Raw genomic sequence first — 21,370 nt, 5'->3', positions numbered from 1 at the left:
TCGTAATTTCTGCTCAACCTAGGATAGAATAAATACACATATTTTACCCACCGATTTGGTTTTTAAAGTAAAGCTTTCTTAAAAGTCGCATAATTGCTACGCAGCAATGCAGATGACCTATTGTGCACATATTAATGATCTATTATTACCACTCTGTCCCATTCCCATTTCTGTCAAATGCTAGTGAAGCTATCTAGCTGAATGGCAGTTTAGTGGAGAAGCAACTACAAATGTCAGCTGAAAAGGTTTCACTACTTAAAAAAAAGAAACCAGTCACTCTGTCATGCTGGCCTTTTCCCCTCTCCCCTGAGGGTGGGAAAATAATAAAGACAGCCACAAAAGATAAGGGGCACTGAACAATTTCTCTAAATCCAAACAGACGGTCAAAATTTTACTAATTTTGAAAAAGATCACAGTGAAACACTACGATCCCTATATTAGTGTTTTGCCTGGTAAGGCAGACTGATTTTTAATTGCATGATAAACTATAAGCTATATTTCTTGGTGTGCTGCTACTTCACTCAGTTTACTTTCAATAAGAGCAGCCAGAACTTTAATTGCAAAAAACAAACCATGCAACATATCCAAGTATTAGACACTGTAAAAATATGAGCTACCATAAAGAGGGGTAGCTGAGTAAGACCAAATTGAACTATGAGGTGCACGATGTGAAAATGTGTATTTTCACTTTTTTAAAAAAATTAAATTGCATAGTAAAGATTAACAAGGTTTCTATTTACATTATAGCAACTTGTAAGAGTTATAGTTTATAGAGGCTACTCAAACATTAGTGGATTAAAATTTAAGGCTTTTTTTAAAAAAAGAACAATTGGACGGCACTGGCTTTTGTTTAATCTTTATAGAAACTGAGGCATTTTTAACAAAAGAACAAACAAGCTGACGAATGTTTAAACAGACCATGTTTCACTGCACTGCAAAAGGCAACATTAGCACTTAAAAGTGAGACTGACAGGAATATGAAACAAAAGACAATCATGTGTTTTTCCAGTGGAAACGGTCTATCAGGGCAACCTGGTCTATCCAAATACGGGATGGAGTGTATTGCTTCTGCTTTCGCCTTTCAGCCCCAATCCAGGAGCCTTCTGGTAAATATAAATCCAACCCAAAAGACAATCATATAACCAAATTAGAAAATATGCAAATAGGTCTGTATGTCCTTTCACTTATTTACAGAGAATATATAGTTTCATTTCTGCAAGTAACAGCAATCCCACATGCTTTCTATTTAGATTTCATTTCATCGATAAATAAAAACTGGCCGACTGAAGCAGGTAAAATCTTAAAATGCATTTTTCAATCCTACTATGTGTTTCATGCTTGAGAGTTGCTGTTCTATGTTGAAACTGTATAAGTGCCTTTTGTGTAAAATTCTTAATAACATTTTATGTTTTAAATGCTTTAATACTATTATTTCTAGACTCAAGACTGTTGCAGAGGATCAGCTTTTTGGATAAACCAAGGGGGCGAAACAAGGATGCACCAGAACATTCCATGTTTTGCTATGTGATCATATTAAGTTACTGAACCCGCTCATAGATTATTTGCAAAAGTTGCTTATCCTTGGTGTTAAGACATTTTTCCTAATCTACTTCTGAAATACCAGGAGGCATAACTCCTTCGGGGAGGGGTGCAGTGTGACCAAGTGATGGAAATGGTGGACTGGGAAATCATTGGTTCAAGTCAACCTTCAGACTGGGAAGCTCACTGGGTGATTTTGAGCCAGGCATACTCTCTCGGTCCAGCCTACTTATTATGGGGTGGGTGGGGAGGGGATGATGGAGGGAGAACGATGCATGGCATGCTGCCTTGAATGGTGGAAAGGAAATCTAACAAATAAATGAATAAGAAGAAGTGGTAAGGACTACGTGGAATCTGGTGTATGGCTAGGTGCAAAGTGGATTATGAAGCCACTAGCTTTCCCCAGGTGATATGTTTTTCTGGCTAGGCTTCCTGCCCAAGGATGCTATACCTCTGAGTCACTATGAAGTCACAAAGAGATATTCTGTACCCATTGTTCACTTTCCTTTCCTCCTTTGATTTATCACAACTTCGTATAGACAGAAATTAGCCGTCCATTGGCGTGAAACAGTGGAGGAACCTCACCAACATTTGTCACCTGTCTCAATTCTATTAGGTCTTTTTTATCCTCATAAGAATAATGCTAATTGGTTGTTTAACTGGGCTGTCATAGATCTTCTGCTCCTGCAAAAGCTTAAGATGGACCATTCGACAGGAAGTTCTCCAGCTGGACAGATGTGGGGGATGTGAGCCTGAAGAGCCTCACATGAACCTTGTCTGACAAACCAATTTCAGGGATCCTTTTTTTTAATCAGAACCCCCCTGGAAGGGGGGGGGGAGAAGAAGGGGCAGTGTATCATCAGACCCAGGGGGAAGCAACAGGTCCCTTGCAGGTCAGAGATTTGCCCTCTGAATTGGAGTAGGGTGGCAGCATGGTAACATGGCTGCACAAGAATCTGGCTTTCAGCCAAAGCAACTGAACAGGAGGGTGAGGTCGAGATGAAAGACTGGTAAGAAAATTCATTTAACCCACAGACATAAATCAAAACTTGGAAAAGGCAAAGAAACTTGAGAGTACAAATAATATTAATAGACAGATCTGGATTTTGGCAAAAGGAAAGAAAGAAAGGAAAATGGAGGGTTGAAACACTAGCCCCCCCCCAAAAAAAAAGACATTTGTTTGAAACAATTTGGACAGAAAGGGAGAAAGCAGAGAAGGGACAAACCCACTCAAATACAAACTCTAAATTTGGTTTTGGATTTGAAATAGAAACCAAACATTCCGAAGCAATTACCTCATCCGAATGTCTTCCAACTAATATATCTTAAGCAACTCTAATTAATAAGATGTGGAATGCAACATGGGAGAAAGATCAAGAAAAAAGCACTTTTTTCTCATTGACAACTGATAACCTAATCTTGCCTGTGCAGGAAGTTTTAATTAACCAACTGCCATAAATCAGAACTTGGAAAAGCAGGAGGCGAAAGAAACATACCTGGGTTTGGCTGTATGCAAGGGTGTTCCAATTGATATATTTTAAGCAACTGTGGCCAACAAGAGGTGGAGAGTGGCAAGGGGAAAAATAATAACAAGGTCAAGAGCTGGGGGAAAAAAAATTTCTGCAAAAGATGAAGATGGCTCCAGCTTCTCTTCCGTTTTCATATTAGTTGAATTAGCTACATTTAAGGTAGACGAGAAGATTTCTTTGATGGTGGTTTGGGTAAAATTGAAGAGGGTGGATATGTCAAAACAAAGAAAAGGGAGAAGGCAGGAATAGAGAGGTGGGACAAAAGACTTGGAAAAAATCAGACAACTAGAAACTGTTATATAGGAAAATACAAAGCTGAGATAAGGGATTTACTCCTAAATATGACAATAAAATTAAGTTGCTAACTGATTGATTATGATAATGGAAAGATAATTAAATAAAGGTTAAAATATATGGAATATGGACAAATATGAAATTGATATGGGGAGATTGTAAAGCAGAGGTTTGTGATTCACTTTTATACATGGTAATGAAACTGAGTTGCTAATTGATTGAATATGACAATAGAAGGACAATTAAACATGGGTCAAAATATACGAAACATAGACATATATAGAATTTCTAAGATGATGAACAAAGTTAGATGTGTACCACTTGTTATTCTATATAGTAGATTAAGGGAATTGTAATGAACATTAAACAGTAAGGATTGCCATTTATAGACAATTAAGGGTAACCTAAACCAAGATATGGAGAAATGGAGAGGGAACATGAAATATACTACAATGGGAAACTATTGAGATTTAAAGACAGAATCACAGGTGGGGTTCGTGTAAGGATGCATAATTATATAAATATAGTGATGAAAATAGCTGGGAATTGTAACCAGGTCAACATGAGGCTGGGAGGGGGGGGGTTAAAAACACAATGACTACATATGTATACTTTTTTCTCTCTTTAAAAAAAAGGAAGATATAAAATTAAATATGTATATTGAAAAGGAATTATAAATACCATCAACATAAAATGGAGCTCACTCAGAAGCTGAAATACACCAAGTAAATGAGATGAATAGTGTGAAGTAGAGGGGAGAGGTAAGGGAAGAAGAGAGGGATAGGAGAGAAGGCAGGGGGGAAGAGGAGGAGAGAAAAAAGGAGTGGAAAGAGGAGAGAGGAGAAGGAGAGAGGAAGGGGAAGTAGAGAAGAGAAGGGCAACAGAAGGAAGAAAGGAGGTAGGGAGGCAGAGGAGAGAGAGAGAGAAGAAAGTGATGGATAAAGTACAAATATGGTGTATGGAGAGCAGAAGAGCCAATAATTGTTTTTGGGAGTTGATGGCAAGACGAATTGATGTAAACATTTAATAATACAATACAATGTTGGCTATGTAATAGTATACATGTGGTTATATGTTATGAAAATGAAAAAATAAAAAAACTTTATATTAAAAAAAAACATGACCTTTACCTTATACTACGATAATCTCTCTATAGAATCAACTGTAGCCCATTTCAAACTACACGTAGCTATTGATCTCATGCTATTCACACAATAATCCAGCAGCCCAAAGGATAACAAAACAGAATAGTGCAAGACCATGCAGTTATTTGCAATGGCTTTTAAGCCCTATAGTTTAAGAGTACTTTCCCACTGAAATGCTACTCCTATGTTGCTATTAATCAATCAGGAATAGCTGGATGAGGTACCGGGTACTGAAGGTAAAAAAAAGTCAGTAGAAAAGGTGGTGGTATACCTGATGTAACAGTGAGTATGGAAAGACGGGGCAGAGTTGTTTAATTCAAATACATTAATTTTCATTCTACCTGAGTTACAAATGACATTTTTGATTTGCAACTTGAATTTCTGCAATACTTTTAAACAGATAGTCCAACAATATTGTCATGCAGCAATATATTGAAATGCATTTTCATATGCTCAACTACAGGTAGTCCTCGACTTACAACAGTTCACTTAGTGACTGTTCGAAGTTACAACGACTGAGAAAAGTGACATGACCATTTTTCAAACTTACTTTTCATGGTCACGTGACTTACATTTGGATGCTTGACAACTAACTCACATTTATGACAGTTGTGGTGTCCCATGGTCATGTGATCCCCTTTTGCAACCTTCTGACAATCAAAGTCAATGGGGGAGCCAGATTCACTTAACAACCATGTTACTAATTTAACAGCTGCAGTGATTCACTTAACAAATGTGGCAAGAAAAGTCATAAAAGGGGGCAAAACTCACTTAACAAATTTCTTACTTAGCAACATAAATTTTGGGTTCAATTGTGGTCATAAGTTGAAGACAACCTATATACTTTTCCTCAAATTAATTCAACACTTACGATGTGCAAATATTTAGGGACACACCTTTCCTGCTTTAAAAAGAATCATGATGTAACAGTGTTTCCATCAAAGCAGACAAATTGGGGGGAATATTTAGCTTCATTGCATCACTTTAAAGAACTGACAAGTCTCTTTAAGCTCACAGTACAATTAGTCATTAGGGCCTAGTTTTCTAGCACTGTTAAGCAATTTGTAATAACCCTTTTGTTTTAATAGGGTTAGGCATTACTTACAAGACACAGCTGTCTAGAAAACTGAAACCTCTCGTTGTGAAGCAACGGTCTTGTTCATTTGGCTGCATGATAGTCAAATCAGCTCTAAAGCTATGGTTTAATGGCCTGCCGATGAATAATCAATGGATCACTTTTCATCTGAGTGTGAAAATGAGAATAATCTAATTCACTGTCCCTTTGGTAAGATGCAAAGCCTAGGGTTCTATTTCTATTCAGGGGCTGATTTATAACCCAATGGAAATCTGATGTAAACATATAATCAATGAGTCCCATCATTGTTGATAACCACCCCCAACTGGCTCACTCCCTCATCTCAAAGAGCTATCCCTTTAGGCTATTAGCTTTATCCAGCTAAGTCTTTCTACTACTCCTGCCTGCTGCTTTTACCTTGCCCATTTGTTCAGACCAGCAGAGTCAGAAGTAATTTTATACGCAGCAGAGAGCGGGTAGAATTGATTTTTCACTCAGCACTCAGTTCCCATCTGAATAATTATCAATTTTACTGCCTCATAAAGGGAAGAGTCAAAATTTCAAATCAATTCAAAAGAGCTTCTGAGAGTAGAGAAACTGTACAGAAGGAGAGAGGTCAAAATTGGCAATGACCTCGGGAGATGATGTCAGGTATTAGTACACTGAATGGTTGACATCAGAAGCACTCAATGCAGTGTGACTTGTGCTAATGCAAATCATATTTATGCTGACTACTGGAGACTGGTCATAAATATTTAAAAGAGTACCTGAAAGCCTACATTCAAACTAAATATAATGTATTCCACAGATTGCGAAGCTAATAAAGACATATCATACCTTATTCATATGCTATAAATTTTAGGATTGCAAAGTATCATTGACACAAAATAGAACATTAAGGTCGTAAGAACAGCAAATGTAGGAAAATCTGGGTTTGAGGCCAACGTACCTGATTTTCCTGATTACACAGCTGAACTTTAGAGTGAGGCTGTAACGCTCGGCAACAGGCAAATGTGAAATACATTTCTAGGTTCTCATCAACTTTTATTCTACTTGAATAGAATGATTACTCCAGGAAGTTGCAATATAAAACAGTGATGGCGATGAATCACCGAGGATAGTAATAAAGGTCCTCTACATACTTAAATATTATGCTATGTATTACTTCTCAATTTGGTTTTATTTGGAGGCAAAGATCACCCAAAGTAATCGCAGCAATAAATAAGAAGGATAAATCTTGTACACTTAAATGGCAACCATATTGCTGGTACCTCATAATCAGCACAATCTTCAGGTTACTAAAGATCATGAGAACTCTACAAATAATGTTACTGTGATTTGATTACATCCATAAATTTAAACAGTTATTTTAGGGAGATCCTTGCTAACAGGGATCTACTTAAAATGCTTACCCATCTGTTATTTGGAAGCACGTTAAATCTTTTATCAAGGTACATTCTATCTCCTATTAGTATTAGAAAAGTGCAATTCCAATTGATGTTTTATTTTCTCATGATATTTTCATTATTGTAGCAAAAAACTATTTTGAAAACAAGATAATATGAAAATACTTTAATGTCAGGGAATCATTAAGTTAAATGCACCACTAGGCTACTCAATCCAACCCGTTGCTCAAAGCAGAAATCTAAATTAAAGAATCCCTACTAAATGTCAATCCAGTCTTTGTTGGAAGACATCTAACAATGCCAGTTTTTGTTGCTACAAGTTGACTTTTTTAAAAGCTGACAACTATATGCCCAGTAAACTGTGCAACGCTTCAGATCTGACTCCAAAATACGGCTTCAGTGCATGAAAGAGCAATAATAAAGCACTTGGCAACTCATCGAAGCAGCTGCTTCTGCTTCCAGGGGAAGATTGTGCTTTACCCTCACAATCCTGGAAACAAAAATATCTGCTTTAAAGAGTCACTAACAAGTACTTTATTCATGCATTGGTGTGCTCCAAAGCAGTTTTTCAAAACTGGATTCAAAGTAGTGCATGCATAATGCCTAAACTGCCCTTATAGGGAAGATACAAAAAGCTTTTATAAGTCTATACAGTATTCAAAATGCAGCTATCTATCTGATTAGAAAGGCCTCAAAAAAGATTTCTTTTAACATTTTCAGCCCCTTATAATGCTTTTTTCACCACCACAGTACTCACTGTTGATATTTTCACTGACTACTCCACCAAAAGATAGTTATATTCCATTGTATGAAAATGCTTCTAAAATTCTATAACCAGATCAGTTCATTGACGTATTCCTGGGTCATTGAACTCACACAACTGAGATGCTTTGGGAGATAATGCAGAAGCTTGTGGGGATGACTGAAATGGGGTCACTAGTATCTGCAGTGGTAAAACCCAGGGAACTGCATTATTAAATGTAAAAAAAAATATTTTTAAAAAAAGTTCAGAAAGACAAAAGCAAAACAGTGATTCTGAGTTTACCTGCTGCAACACCTCAGAGTTTTGCTGCATGAAATGCAGTAATCTTTGCCCTTCTTGGGAAATCTCCCTGGTTCTCAGGGGCTTCTTTCCTTCTTTTGCTATGTGCTTGAAGAGATAGGTAACAATGTAGTCCAAACTTGCACAACAGCTAGAGGAGACAATCGTATCTAAACATTAAAAGAAAAAGAAACACAATATTGCAATTTCTGAAATAATTTCACTATCAACAACCTACACTGAAATGGGATTGCAGAAGTATAGTAAGGGTAGATGGGACCATTGCTCTTACTCTGTTGTTATAACATATTCCAAGTAGATTTCACTATGACAATCCCTTATCTTTCACTCTACTGCAGCACAGAGAGAGCTTTTACACCCTACTGGCTGGTGTTCTGCCTGGTTTTACGCACTCCTGCTGGCTGTTACAAATTCAAAGAATCCAGCTGTTTCCTTATTGCTATGAAATTATGAATTCTGAAGAGTTTGTACTTGGGGGAATAAGAAAAAAATGTATTGTTTTAGCAGTTTTAATCTGAAAAAACACTGACATGGTCAGAATAAAACTACATACATAAAGTACCTGTGGCATTCACAGATACTTTTCAATACCCCAATTTGTCTACCATCATAAATACTAAAAGGCAAAACATCAATACAATCTGGAAAGAAATCACAATATAAATTGCATTTATATAGAAAACTAAATATCCATATGACATAAATGTTGGGAAACAAAATGAATAACCAGCCTTCCTAAGAAACCAAAAGCAAAACAACCAAAAACCAACCATCCCCCATGAAATATGCAACTTTTATAGTTTAATTTTTATCATTTGGTTGTTATGAAAATACAAATAAAACATATTTTAAAAAAAACTTGTGAGAAATAAAACAGCAAAGGACCACCTTTACTTACTATGATTATAACAATAAATTCTTGTTTTATAATGTACTGTTTGCAAGGTAATAGGCAACTATTCTGTGCAATACCATAAACAGCAAAATAACTGTGGATGGGTTTTACAATTCAATATCAGAATCCACATATTACTCAATATGTTTGATAATTTTTAAAGGGAATATTGTTTATATTTATACTCATCTCAGCCAACAGTTTTGATACAAAACATGTGTGGACCACAAACCTGTTGTATCACATTTCAATACACGGTATTCAAACAGTGAGTATTTCTTTTCACTTATTAGCAAGTGATTGCCTGCAACAACTTTGCAATCTTCTAGCTATTCACTGCTTACAGACTCAGCAATTTTGTCAGTCATGGAATATACAAACTTCTTTAAATACATCACAGATTTCTAAAGTATTGTTTCTATTATTAGTTTTAGGAGCAGTCATTCCTTTATACTAGTGGGTATAGTTAGCACCTATTTGTGAAAGGAAAAAAACCTGGAAAGAATACTGATGGTGCAATTGAAATAAAAAGTGTAATTATCAACGTTTAGGGGTTTCTTCAGCTTCCAGACGAGGACGAAACCACAGCCCCGATTAATGCAAGTATAGATTATTTTCAGATATTATATTACTGATTTTGGATTCCTTGTTTGTGAACGATATATACATGTGCACAAGCATTACTGTTAAAAATACTGCTTATTTGAAGGAGAATTGCAAGATATATGATAGACTCAATTAAGTGTATCCCCCTAAACTGCGATAAGTGGAAGCTTGCCAATATTGCAGTGAGTATTTGAAAACTTCCCTCTAGGCACAGAATGTTGATCTGTGCCAGTTCTGGTTTCTAAATGTTGTTTTGAAGTTTCCTTCTCTTTCAACATCACTGCTTTTTTTTTTTCCTAAGCTAAGTTCTCCTGAGATGTTAAGAAATATTTTGCAGACAATTTTAACCACAATTAGTCTCAAGACTCTCTTCATTTTACCACATATGAAACATTCCTCTGAATTTCTGACAATCCCCATTCCCACTAGATGCAAACTGTAGCAAATATTTGTCTCTGGTTTCTTCATCTGTAAAATACATCCACTCTGATCATTTTCAAAATAGACCACAATAACATGTCTTTTCTACACCATGCTGCTTGGAACAACGTATGTGATTGTCCAATTCAATTATTCAATTATTACACAAAGCTAACAAGGGCAAATTCATAACATTTCTCTTTCTTAATATTTGCATGCATGTGGCTGTTTTAAATGTAGAGATACGAGCATGAATTCAGAATATTGCAAAAAGCAAAATGTAAAATAATGCTAAACATCTGGTGTCAAAAAGCTGCGTTTTAATTCTATGTTTATTCTGGGAATCCAGGCACTAGGCCTTGGAATGTTTGTTCCACAGCATATCAAAAAGATAATGTAATGTTGTATTAGCAAAATGTGAGAAAAAGAATGCATGGTTGGTCTCGGTAACCACTTGTGTCCCTATCTGCAATACATGTATGCTTTGTGAGGAAATAAATACTCAGGCGATAGTTGCTCTGGATGTTGAAAGAAAGGAAGTCCAAGTAAAGATTTCCAACAGCAATTCTCTCTCTAAAGAGCATGATTTAATATTTATAAATGCTCAATTGTGCATTTTGCCCAAGAGTTAAATGTTTTAAGTACTCAATAATGTGATCAATTTTAATTGTCCATTTTTTTATTTATTAGAATTCATTTACATAGAAGAGCTTGACTTTGCTTTGCGCAAAAGTTGAATCATTATTCAAGCAGGCGTGCCGGGGGGGGGGGGGGGGGGGGAAGGCGGCAGGAAAGAATCAAATAGCCTTATCCAATCTAATCTGATTCCCCCAAAAAAGGGGGATGGTAGTTTTCAGAGTCATTCAAGATCAAATGTTTTTAATCAGAGGTATCACTGATTCTTTTCCAACATATTCCGCAGATCTATTGCATTACATAATTGAAGGTATTGTACTGAAACCTTCATACAGATACATAGAGGATGAATTGGTGGAGCTCTGATCCCTAGTGCAAGTAGGAAAACATATAGTCCAGATTAGTTTGTGTGAAAACTACCAGGTTTTCACCTCTCTTGTTTATGTCAGACTCTTCTCTAAATTATGTTAAATAAATTAGAATTATTTATTTATTTAAGAATATGATGTATGGCTGCCCACTCACTCTCAGTGACTGTCTGTTTATGTGCACATTAAGACACATGTGATCCATTATGTTTTCCTTACAAGTTTCTTTCTCTTTGGCCGCACAGGAAAGCAACGAACACTTGGAAAGATATCTAGAAATGCATATTTCATAAGCATGTTTTGTAGTACTTTTAAATCAGTACTTTGACTATTTGTTTGAAAATTGAGTAAAACAAAGTAAATCACTAACGTCCATTTAAAAACGCTCTAAACATGCTGATACCATACAAGTAGGTATTTATTTTCTTCTTTAAGTGATCTTAGCAGCACAGTGGAGAGGTTTATCTGTTCATGAGGATGCAATTTAAGTATTAAGTATTTAAGTATTAAGAGCTACTTATATTTTCCCATAACTTTATATCAAAAATACTTGTGACATTCATTTTTCTTCTCACTGTATGAATGTAACAGGGGAAGATGTTATGCAAGACCTCTATTCTGATTTTAATGGACATGGAGGCATTTACTGAAGCTGAATAGAATCCTTATTGCATTTTACTCAGGTTAGGTAAACAAGCAGATTAAGGGAGGAAAACAGAAGAAGAAGAAAAATGACAACTATTGCTGTTGGAGAAACAAGCAAGGAAGAGGTGGAATAATGCCTAAATATCAACCTGAAATTTATATTTTAACTTTCTCTTTTCATGAGAACCAAGGCGTTGCTGTCTAAAAACTTTACTTGAGCATTACTGTCTAAAAACTTTACTTGAGCATTTTATGAATGTATGTAGCTGGAAGAATTATTTGGCAAATGTCAACACTATTGTGCATGACAGAGTTTAAAAGCTTTGTTTTGTTTATGATGAAGGGAAATAATTTAAGTGAAATGCTCTCTGACCTGTTTCTTTTTACCAAACCCAAATGATCTCTTCTCAAAATATTCAACTTTGAAAGTAAACAAGCCAATCTTTTTAACATTTAATAATAATAGCTTGGTGCAGAAAATATTAAGCTTTCATTTTTATTATGAATTGCAGTATATAATCTACAAAAACTTTACATGGCGATTAGTAAGTAGGTGTCATAAATGAAATATCAGAAAAATTACTTTAATAAATGACAAATGCTGACTAACAGTTGTCTTCATCTCTTCTTTTTAAATAAACTTAGGATGTCTGTTTCTTATATTACCATTTAACATTTGCACATCCAGAAGACCATTATGTATTTAACTTACAATTAGCTACTATTTGTGTATTTCAATTACTTTATGACTTGAGGAACATTTGCACAACCACAAGGCCATTATGTATTTAATACTCACAAAGTATTAGCTACTTTTTGTGTACTTTTATTACTTTATGATTTGAAGTTTTAAAAATAGTATTTACAGGTTTGTTAATTTAAAAAAAAAGACCGATACTGGGTTTCCTCACTTAACTGTCTTTCAAATATCCAATACCACCACAACAGGAACTGTTATTTTATGTTTACATAAAATATGGATCTATTTTATAGGGAATTGCACTTGGATCAGAAAGCCCATAATTTAATCCCAGTTTACATATTAATTTAATGGAGAATCTGAAACTGCTACCTTGTGGATTGTTTCCATGTTGAAAAATTGTAGCAATGGTGACAGGCTTAATCTAAGGATTTAGGAGACAAACAATGGGAGAGGTCTTTCTGACAAAAGAAGTAGATAAGAGTAAGAATATGTCACTGAGAAAAGTGATGGAACTGATTTTTGAAGGCAAGCTCCATCACTTGGAAGGACTGCAAAATTATATTGACTGATGTCCTTCATAAACTGATTGGTGTGTGTGCGTTTGTATATGTGTATGCATGTACCGGTATGCATGCATGCATGCATGCATGCATACCTACCTCCATTATATATATATAAAATGCATATTGGTTTTTTAAAATCAGCACTGAGGGTAATATAGAATTTTTTTCCCTTAAGGATTTTAATCTTTTATGAACGTATTATTTTATTTCAAGGCTTATAGCAAGCGGTTTTCACATTAAAAAAATAGTGAAATCTTTGGTAGATTTATTTTCCATAATTTCATTGAAAACTTAAGTAAACTGTTCTACATTTGCACATTACTATGAATCATCTGATCAGTTTTCTTCAGTAATAATAAGAACAAAGCATTTTAGTCCATACTATATTACTGGTGTTCTGGAGTATATGCTTCTCATTGACAAAGACTGCAGAATGTTGTGTAGTTTTATTATGTTAAGACTTATAGAGCATTATGTTCTAAGTAATTGGAATGTAAAAATGTTTTATGATTCATGTTGTGGTTTATGTTTTTCAAATATTTGGAAATACAACATTAGGAAAGGGTAAAATTCTACATGAATCATAAAACACATTTTAAACTAAGTTTTCAAATTAATATACCCTTTGTTTAGCTTCCATTGAAAAGAGAGTGCTTTCATTTGAATACACTGAAAAGAATAAAGAATATTATTGGACAATAAATTTTTAGATTATTTTCTTTAGCTGAAGATCATGCTGCCCATGTCTACTTTACTAGTCTGTAAAAATATCCTTCTGAACACAGGACCATTTAGTCTTAAAAGACTCATGAATAAACAATTATGTGTTGCCTTGTTATGGTAATTAAATTAAACACCTACGGTAATGATTTGTGGTCACATTACTTTTGTCTGCTTTAGAATAATTTTACATTCTTCCTTAGTTTATTTTTTTTGTGTACTTACCAAGTGCAGTTAGTCCTTCGGATATCGATGTAAATATATACATTAATACATGCGGCTCTAAGCTGGTGATGAAACTCATATGATCCTGAGCTAGACTCTCCAAAAGTGGGTAGTAAGATTGACTCAATTTTCTATATTGCTTGGGATAGAAGAGAAAGAGAGAATATGATGCAATAAGAAATCACATGACTCATTAAAAAAATTATTGTAATGAAGCAGAGTTTTACCATATTCAATATTATCTACTGTATTTTCATATTAAAAGAAATATATTATATTCTAGGCAGAACAGACCAAACACTATCCTGACAGTATTCAGCCATTTTTTCTGCGAGCTACACAATACAGTGAAGAGACACAATACAGTAAAGGGGCTGAAATGCCCACTGGGAATCTAACCACAGACTGCTAGTAGAATTACAAAATACACATACTTGTGTATTTACTAGCCCAGAATGTCCAAATGTGTGTAATTATATGTACAGGTGTATAGCTATGGATCTCTGTAGGTGCATTATTATATGAAGGAGAAAGGAAAACCATGCAGGGTTTCTAAATTGGAATTCAAGTGGGGGCAGAAAGATGTTCCCTTTACTGTATCAACCTAGTAAATCTGAAGTGAATGTATAACTATGCCAGGTGTAACAGTTACAGTTCTCTTTACTACTGAGAGCTCTGTGCATCACTGTGTCCATTCCAGGCCTTCCTTTTAGCAACTCTCTGAGCATTTTATCTGAAAATGTACATATTGATGGAAATAATTTTGAAATATTTAACTATTAAAATCAGCTTATGTTCTGTGGGAATATACATATTTTTGACTGCTACTGAAAACTTCCAGTTTTCAGTAAAAACTTTCTATCTTTAGAATTTTGATTATAATAGTAAAATCCAAGGAAAACTAAACTTTAAAAAAATTCTAAGCCTTGCAATTCTGAAAATATTACTTTTGCTTAAGAGAGATAAAAATTGATCAGGTCAAATATTTTGCAATAACTGAACTGGAGCCCTCAACATTATGAAAATGGAAATTAAATTAACATTGAATAAAAGTTTCACAACCGCTTACTCATGCTTATTTGATTGCGTTGTGCTGCCTATTTTGCATGTCCTTTCCCAAATATATTCTTTGTGACTGCTGCATTTTGCCAAGCTATTTTGATATCTGTATGTAAAAATCCCCATAGTTCTAAATACTTCTCTCACAGTCACACTGCCAATTGTGAAATTTTATCATTGTTATGCTTTGTTTTTCTTTCAACTGAAGAGAGTAAGATAAGACTCCCTAACAGGAGAATTAAAGTGGACACAATGATGCAAATAGTCTTAAACAAGTAATCCAACTCAGATGAAGGGGAGGAGAAAAAGGTTTTTTTTACAAAAAGTAACGACACCCTTTTATTTTGATTGGATGCCCCATTTCTAATGTTTGTATATCTCCTTTAATAATACTGACATTGTTTCTCATCTGTTTGGGAACAGCTTTTGGGACATAGAATCAAATAAACATGGCATGCAATGCTGTTTTAGTTTTTATCTTGGGAAACCTTGATTACTAATGAAATCTACATTACTTATATATATATATATACACACACATACACAGTGTGTGTGTGTGTGTGTGTGTGTGTGTTAGATAATTAAAATTAGGGTTTTATATATTTAATTTTCCTAAAAAATTGCTCGAGTAAAATACTGTAGAGAGAATTGCAAAAACCAAAGTAATTCCTATTAGACTGGGTGAAAATCAGTGCTACACAAGATGTACAGCTTATGTGACCCAGTGGTAAGGTTTTGGTCTTCAGAGAGTTCCCCCTCATTTGTCAGATACTAGCTTGTAAGACTGTCATTTTCATTGAAATCAATCCTTGGGAGTTAATGTCAGAGGAATACTGATTGACAACATATCAGCAAGTTTAACTGACAATGTCAAAAACAATCCTACTACAGATTTGTGAATTATTATCCACTTAGTAGATGATCTGTGATTATCTTGATGACATATTATAAATATTTTAAAATAAATATTCATAACTAGTTAATGAAACTACACATAATATTGCATGTGTAAGAATTACTAACGCATGCATGCAGTTGAAATAAAAATAAAAGGCATTTAAGTTGTTCTAGATTCCATTCTATCTTCATTTTAAGCCTGTGGTAGTAATACATAATTTGCATAAAGACTCCCAGGATGAATAATTTCTTACTAGCAAGTCACTGTGGGATACTGAAAGCAGCATTTTGACAAAGGCCTGAAGTACATTGTCAAAGTGGTTGTCCCCATACAACTTGAAGACGCCAAAGCTGACATAATTTCCACATAAGGCAGATTTGAGTGCGGAGTAACAGATGGAAATACCCTTGAGTTTCAATGGATAAATTTGATCCTTTGACAAAGTCCCAAGAGATAGGATCTGATTACCTGTTTGCAAGAAGGAAAAACAAAGAGAAACTGACATAAGTAACTGAAAAACCTGGAGTCTGGGTTACTTAAGACTTTCACTTAACTGTTACTTTTTATCATTACTGGAATATTTGTGCTAGATCTGGGGTGTCCAAACTTTTTGCAAGGAGGGTGGGATTTGGTGAGGTGAAAATGTGTGGGGCTGACCATGCAGCCTGGCATTCTTTGAACCATTAACATTAATGTGCGGTGAAGGAAAAAACGTTGGATGACGGGGATGAGTGACAGGCTGAGCCGGTGGGGAGAAGAAGTTGCGGGTCGCTCGAAATTTGAAAATGGGCTGCAATTGGCCCCTGGGCCGGACTTTGGACATGTCTGAGCTAGGTGATTATCAATGGACAGGTTATGTGATCTGACTTACATCTAAGACAAATTAAGGGCAGATGTTATTCCATGACTTAGACTAGTTGATATTCCCCTGCTATTAAGTAGTTGTCACTGAATTGCATAAGTTAAAGGAAGAGATTTATTGGGGGGGACGGGACGACAAAGCTTTTCAATACCAGTAGTAAAAATCTGCCAAATTTAAACAGTATTTTAAGAATGAAAAAATAAACTCTCTTTCATCTTAAGGCCAAATCTAGACTTGGCTAAATAGTAATTGGAAAAGTGTTTGACCTGAAATCAAAGGGAGATTGGGTTACCTATTTGTTTATATATGTGTAACCTATTTGTTTACTTACCAATAGAACATCTGAAAGAGAATATTATTATCCAAACATCACTAATTCATCTATGTAGACATTTTACTTGTTTACACTGTAAATGTAAGTCTGCCAATCCTTACATTGGTCCTTTCGGCAATATAATGATAATATAGTGCTAAAGATATATGGATATCCAATATTACATTTTTACATGCCCACATAGAGGTATTGGCTCTTACACTAAAATGTACTGAGTGTGCCCCAGATCCTGTTTTATCAATCCAAGAAAATCACTTGAAACACTCTTACCCTAGCTAAGCCAACTATTGAAAATGAACTACCCTGAGACAACATATATCTCATAGATTATGAGATAAATTATTTTAGATTATTTTCTACTTCAGAATTTGATATAAGTCTTGTTTGGATTTTTACAGGTGCTAGATGGATGGAATAGACCAGTGGTTCTCAACCTTCCCAATGTCACAACCCTTTAATACAGTTCCTCATGTTGTTGTGACCCCCAACCATCAAATTGGTGTCTCGGTTCCTAAGACCATCAAAAATATGTGTTTTCCAATGGTCTTAGGCGACTCCTGTGAAAGGGTCATTCGACCCCCAAAGGGGTCCCGACCCACAGGTTGAGAACCACTGGAATAGACTAAAACTGGCAGTGCCCATCCCTCCTTAACATGACATTAGTTGAGATGATTCTGTCAGCTCTGGTACTATTCCTTGAGGGGGAGCAGGGGGAATATGGCTACACCAAATCAGGCACTTATCAACCAAGGATAGACTTCTGCAATATACTCTCTATAGAAACATTGAAAACAGACAGCAGAAAAGATCTAGTGGTCCATTAAGTCTGCTATTTATTTTTTATTTCTTTTAAGTTAATTAATTTAAATACTAATAATTAATACTATTTTTAATTATTATGTTTTGTTATTATTTTTATTTTTTGTCAAATGGTGGGCATGTGTTTATCCCAAATATGTTTAAACTTAATGATGATTGATCCGCTAGTAACTGAATTATGCGATTGCCTTGAAGACTATTTAGAAACTATCAGAAACTTGAGAAAGTTGCCGTATTCATATCTATATTGCAGGACGTGCATTGGTTGCCAGTTAATTTCCAGATGAAGTTTCTAAGTTACACACCCACCCACCCACCCACCCACCCACCCACACCTGACCAAAAGATCCAAATAGCAAAGTACAGAGGTAATAGAAAATTTAGTGTTATGACAAAATAGTTTAACAAATGAAATAAATTGATAAATTTAAAATTAAATTTTACTGTTGTGCTACTAAAGACCTTGCTTTTATAACCATAGTAAAAAAATTGGCTATCACCTTTATAATATTAAGATTTTTATGGGCAAGTAAAATTTTAACATATCTAAAAATATGTCTCCCTGACACTGATTTTAAAATAAGCTAGATAATATCCTACTGAAAATTCACAATGCAATAAAATACGATTAACTGCATCAAGGTCAATACTATGACAGTGACAACATTTTTGAGAGCTAGGGATCGTTTGAAACCTAGCATTTAGCATATTGGATGGTAACACATTTAATCTGCTTTTTGAAAAGACTATTATTACTTAAACTTAAAATTATTACAATGTATAATGTATATTTGTAATTCACTGCATAAATCACGAGCTATGCCAATAATTCCTGTCCTGAATTATGCTATAATCTATGTTTCATCCTATGAAATGATGAACTCATATCCTTGGAAATCAAATAATCAAGATACATACCAATGTCATCAAACTTTTGGGTCACCTATTTAAACGACATGCCTACATAGGAATCAACTGGGATTTCTTGCAGCAGTCCTTCCTTGTTTTTGAAAATGTATGCTTGAACCAGTGGTGGGTTGTAGGTGGTATGCCCCGGTACGGGCGTACCGGAGTCTGCCTGGAGCACTGGATACCGTTCCAGTACGGTGCTCCGGAGGGCCCACCCGCCTGCTCACGCTCCTTACCTGTCTTTAAACTCTTCGGCGCTTCCGCACACAGTGCGTACAGCGCCTGCATGACGCTCCGCTGAGCAGCTGGAGCGTTGCGGAGGTTCGTGGAGGTATCGCTGGACGGTAAGACGCATATGCGTGCTGTGTGTGTGCGCACACGCACAGTACACATTCATGTAGAGGACGCCGGGCCCCGTTGCAACCCTACCAGTTGCAACGGGATCCAGAACCCACCACTGGCTTCAACCCAAAACCTAATCATTCTTTTTGCTTTCAAAGAGAACTGCCCGATTTCCAGGAGAACTAGAGAATGTGGAACACAACTTAGAACATTTAACAATTTTATTTGGGTTATTGAAATGCAATTTTTGCATTAAAAATCTGTATTGCTAAAGGGATAATACAAGACCTTCATAGTAGCTTTTCAAAATTACTGCCTTACAATGATGTTGCCAGGACAGAGTATGGTTAAATAAAATGCAAAGATAATTAATATTTGTTTAATAATGGACAGTGGCCATCAATATATACAATAAAATATCCAAATCATTGACTTACATATTCAATAGTGTTAGGAACAGAATACAACCTTGTTTCACACCCTTATTTTGTTGCTTATAAAGGTAAAGGTTCCCCACGCACATATGTGCTGGTCATTTCCAACTCTAGGGGGATGTCTCTGTGGTCATGTGGCTGGCATGACTAAATGTCGAAGGCGCACGGAAAGCTGTTACCTTCCCACCAAAGTTGGTTCCTAGTTTTCTACTTGCATTTTTATATGCTTTCAAACTGCTAGGTTGGCAGAAGCAAGGACAAGTAATGGGAGCTCACTCCGTTATGCGGCGCTAGGGATTGGAACCACCGAACTGCCGATTTTTCTGATCGACAAGCTCAGTGTCTTGGCCACTGAGCCACCGCATCCTCTTATAAGTACACTTTTTCTGTTTTACCTAACATCCCTTATTATTATGATGGTTGATCAGTCAGATATTTAGACTGGATTTGGCATTTTTATCCACATATCCAAGGAGTAATGTGTAGATGATGTTGTTTAATTTTATTATTATATATAAAAAATATGAAATCACAGCCAGTTCTTTAAATTGGTGTTGGCATCAAGTTCCCAAGAACCTCAGATGTTATAATATACCGGCATAGTATATTATTATTATTTATTATTTCTTAGCGCTTATAGACCGCCCCCTCTCCCGAAAGGGACTCGGGGCGGTGTACAGTCCATATCAAAATACATCATAAGTAACTATAAAATTTAAACAATTAAAATATTAAGTGGATAAATACATAAATAAGAGGATAAAAAGATATACAGAACTGTACTGCTAAGTAAATAATTTAAAATGTACAGCATTTAAAACCCCAATATCCTATAAAATTAAGTTTAAAAGAGCAATCCCCCTAAAAAACCAGTAGGAAATATGTATGCCAGGAGGTAGACGTTAAAATTATGCCAGGCCAGCCAGTCGGAACAGGTGTGTCTTCAATTTCTGTCGGAAGGAGCGGAAGTCAGTAGTGGTTCTAATGTCGGGGGGGAGGTCATTCCAGAGGGTTGGGCCCATCACAGAGAAGGCCCTACTCCTTGGTGTCGCCCGTTGGCATTGCCTAGTGGACGGCACCAGGAGAAGCCCCTCCCTGTGAGAGCGAATTGGCCGCAGGGATGTTTGTGGGAGGATGCGATCCCGCAGGTAGCTAGGCCCTATGCCATGGAGCGCTTTAAAGATGGTGGTCAGAACCTTGAAACGCACCCGAAAGACCACAGGTAGCCAGTGCAGCTCGCGCAGGAGCGGTGTTACGTGGGAGTACCTGGTACTCCCCATGACTGCCCGCGCAGCTGCGTTCTGGACTAGCTGCATATATGTGGATCCAAGCAGTGTGGCCTTTTCTAATCGAGAGATGCAAATTTTGACAATATGCAGATTTTCTAAGTGCCATCCAACATTTTTTGGTATGGCACTCAATGTGCCACACCAAAATCACTGTGATCAGAACAGTTAGTTTATGCCATAATCTTAGAACTCCTATTTGGAGATCTTGCTACTTTGTGATCTTCTCCAATTCACTGTCTTCTATTTTATTCTATTCTTACATTCTTTCTCTTCTGTTATTATAGTTGATTGCAATGAGATGTTTAGGCTGGATTTGGCATTTCTATCTACCTATAGAATCCTTCCCAGGACAGGTGCATGTTATTTGATGGTGTTAAAGGTATCATCACAGGATGTAAAGTGTTCAAATAAAGCTGCCTCTTGCAAATGACTGACGGTGATGTTGTCAACGCCGATAGTGTTCAAGTGGGGCTCCAGGTATTTTGGGATTACATCTATAATTATTATTGTTGGTTGCACAGTCAGCCAGATGTTTAGACTGTGCATGGCATTTTTGTCCACCTTTGGGTCTTTTCAAATGACCTGGCATTAT

At 35.9% G+C, this 21,370-nt stretch overlaps 1 protein-coding gene across 3 annotated transcripts in view; it reads right to left on the bottom strand.

Moving 5' to 3' along the window:
- RANBP17 (RAN binding protein 17) overlaps positions 1 to 21,370 on the bottom strand; it is a 195,032-nt gene that overhangs the window by 22,992 nt on the left and 150,670 nt on the right. For all 3 annotated transcript variants that reach the window (XM_081944687.1, XM_081944686.1, XM_081944685.1), the window contains exons 23-25: positions 16,043 to 16,257; positions 13,833 to 13,971; positions 8,034 to 8,200 (exon numbers count right to left, since the gene is read on the bottom strand). In XM_081944687.1, coding sequence (XP_081800813.1) covers positions 8,034 to 8,200; positions 13,833 to 13,971; positions 16,043 to 16,257 — 521 coding nt within the window. The remainder of the gene's footprint in view (positions 1 to 8,033; positions 8,201 to 13,832; positions 13,972 to 16,042; positions 16,258 to 21,370) is intronic.

The sequence above is a fragment of the Natrix helvetica genome (assembly GCF_964273705.1).
Source record: "Natrix helvetica genome assembly, chromosome: 2".
Taxonomy (NCBI): domain Eukaryota; kingdom Metazoa; phylum Chordata; class Lepidosauria; order Squamata; family Natricidae; genus Natrix; species Natrix helvetica.
This window is presented reverse-complemented; position numbering and strand designations above follow the sequence as displayed.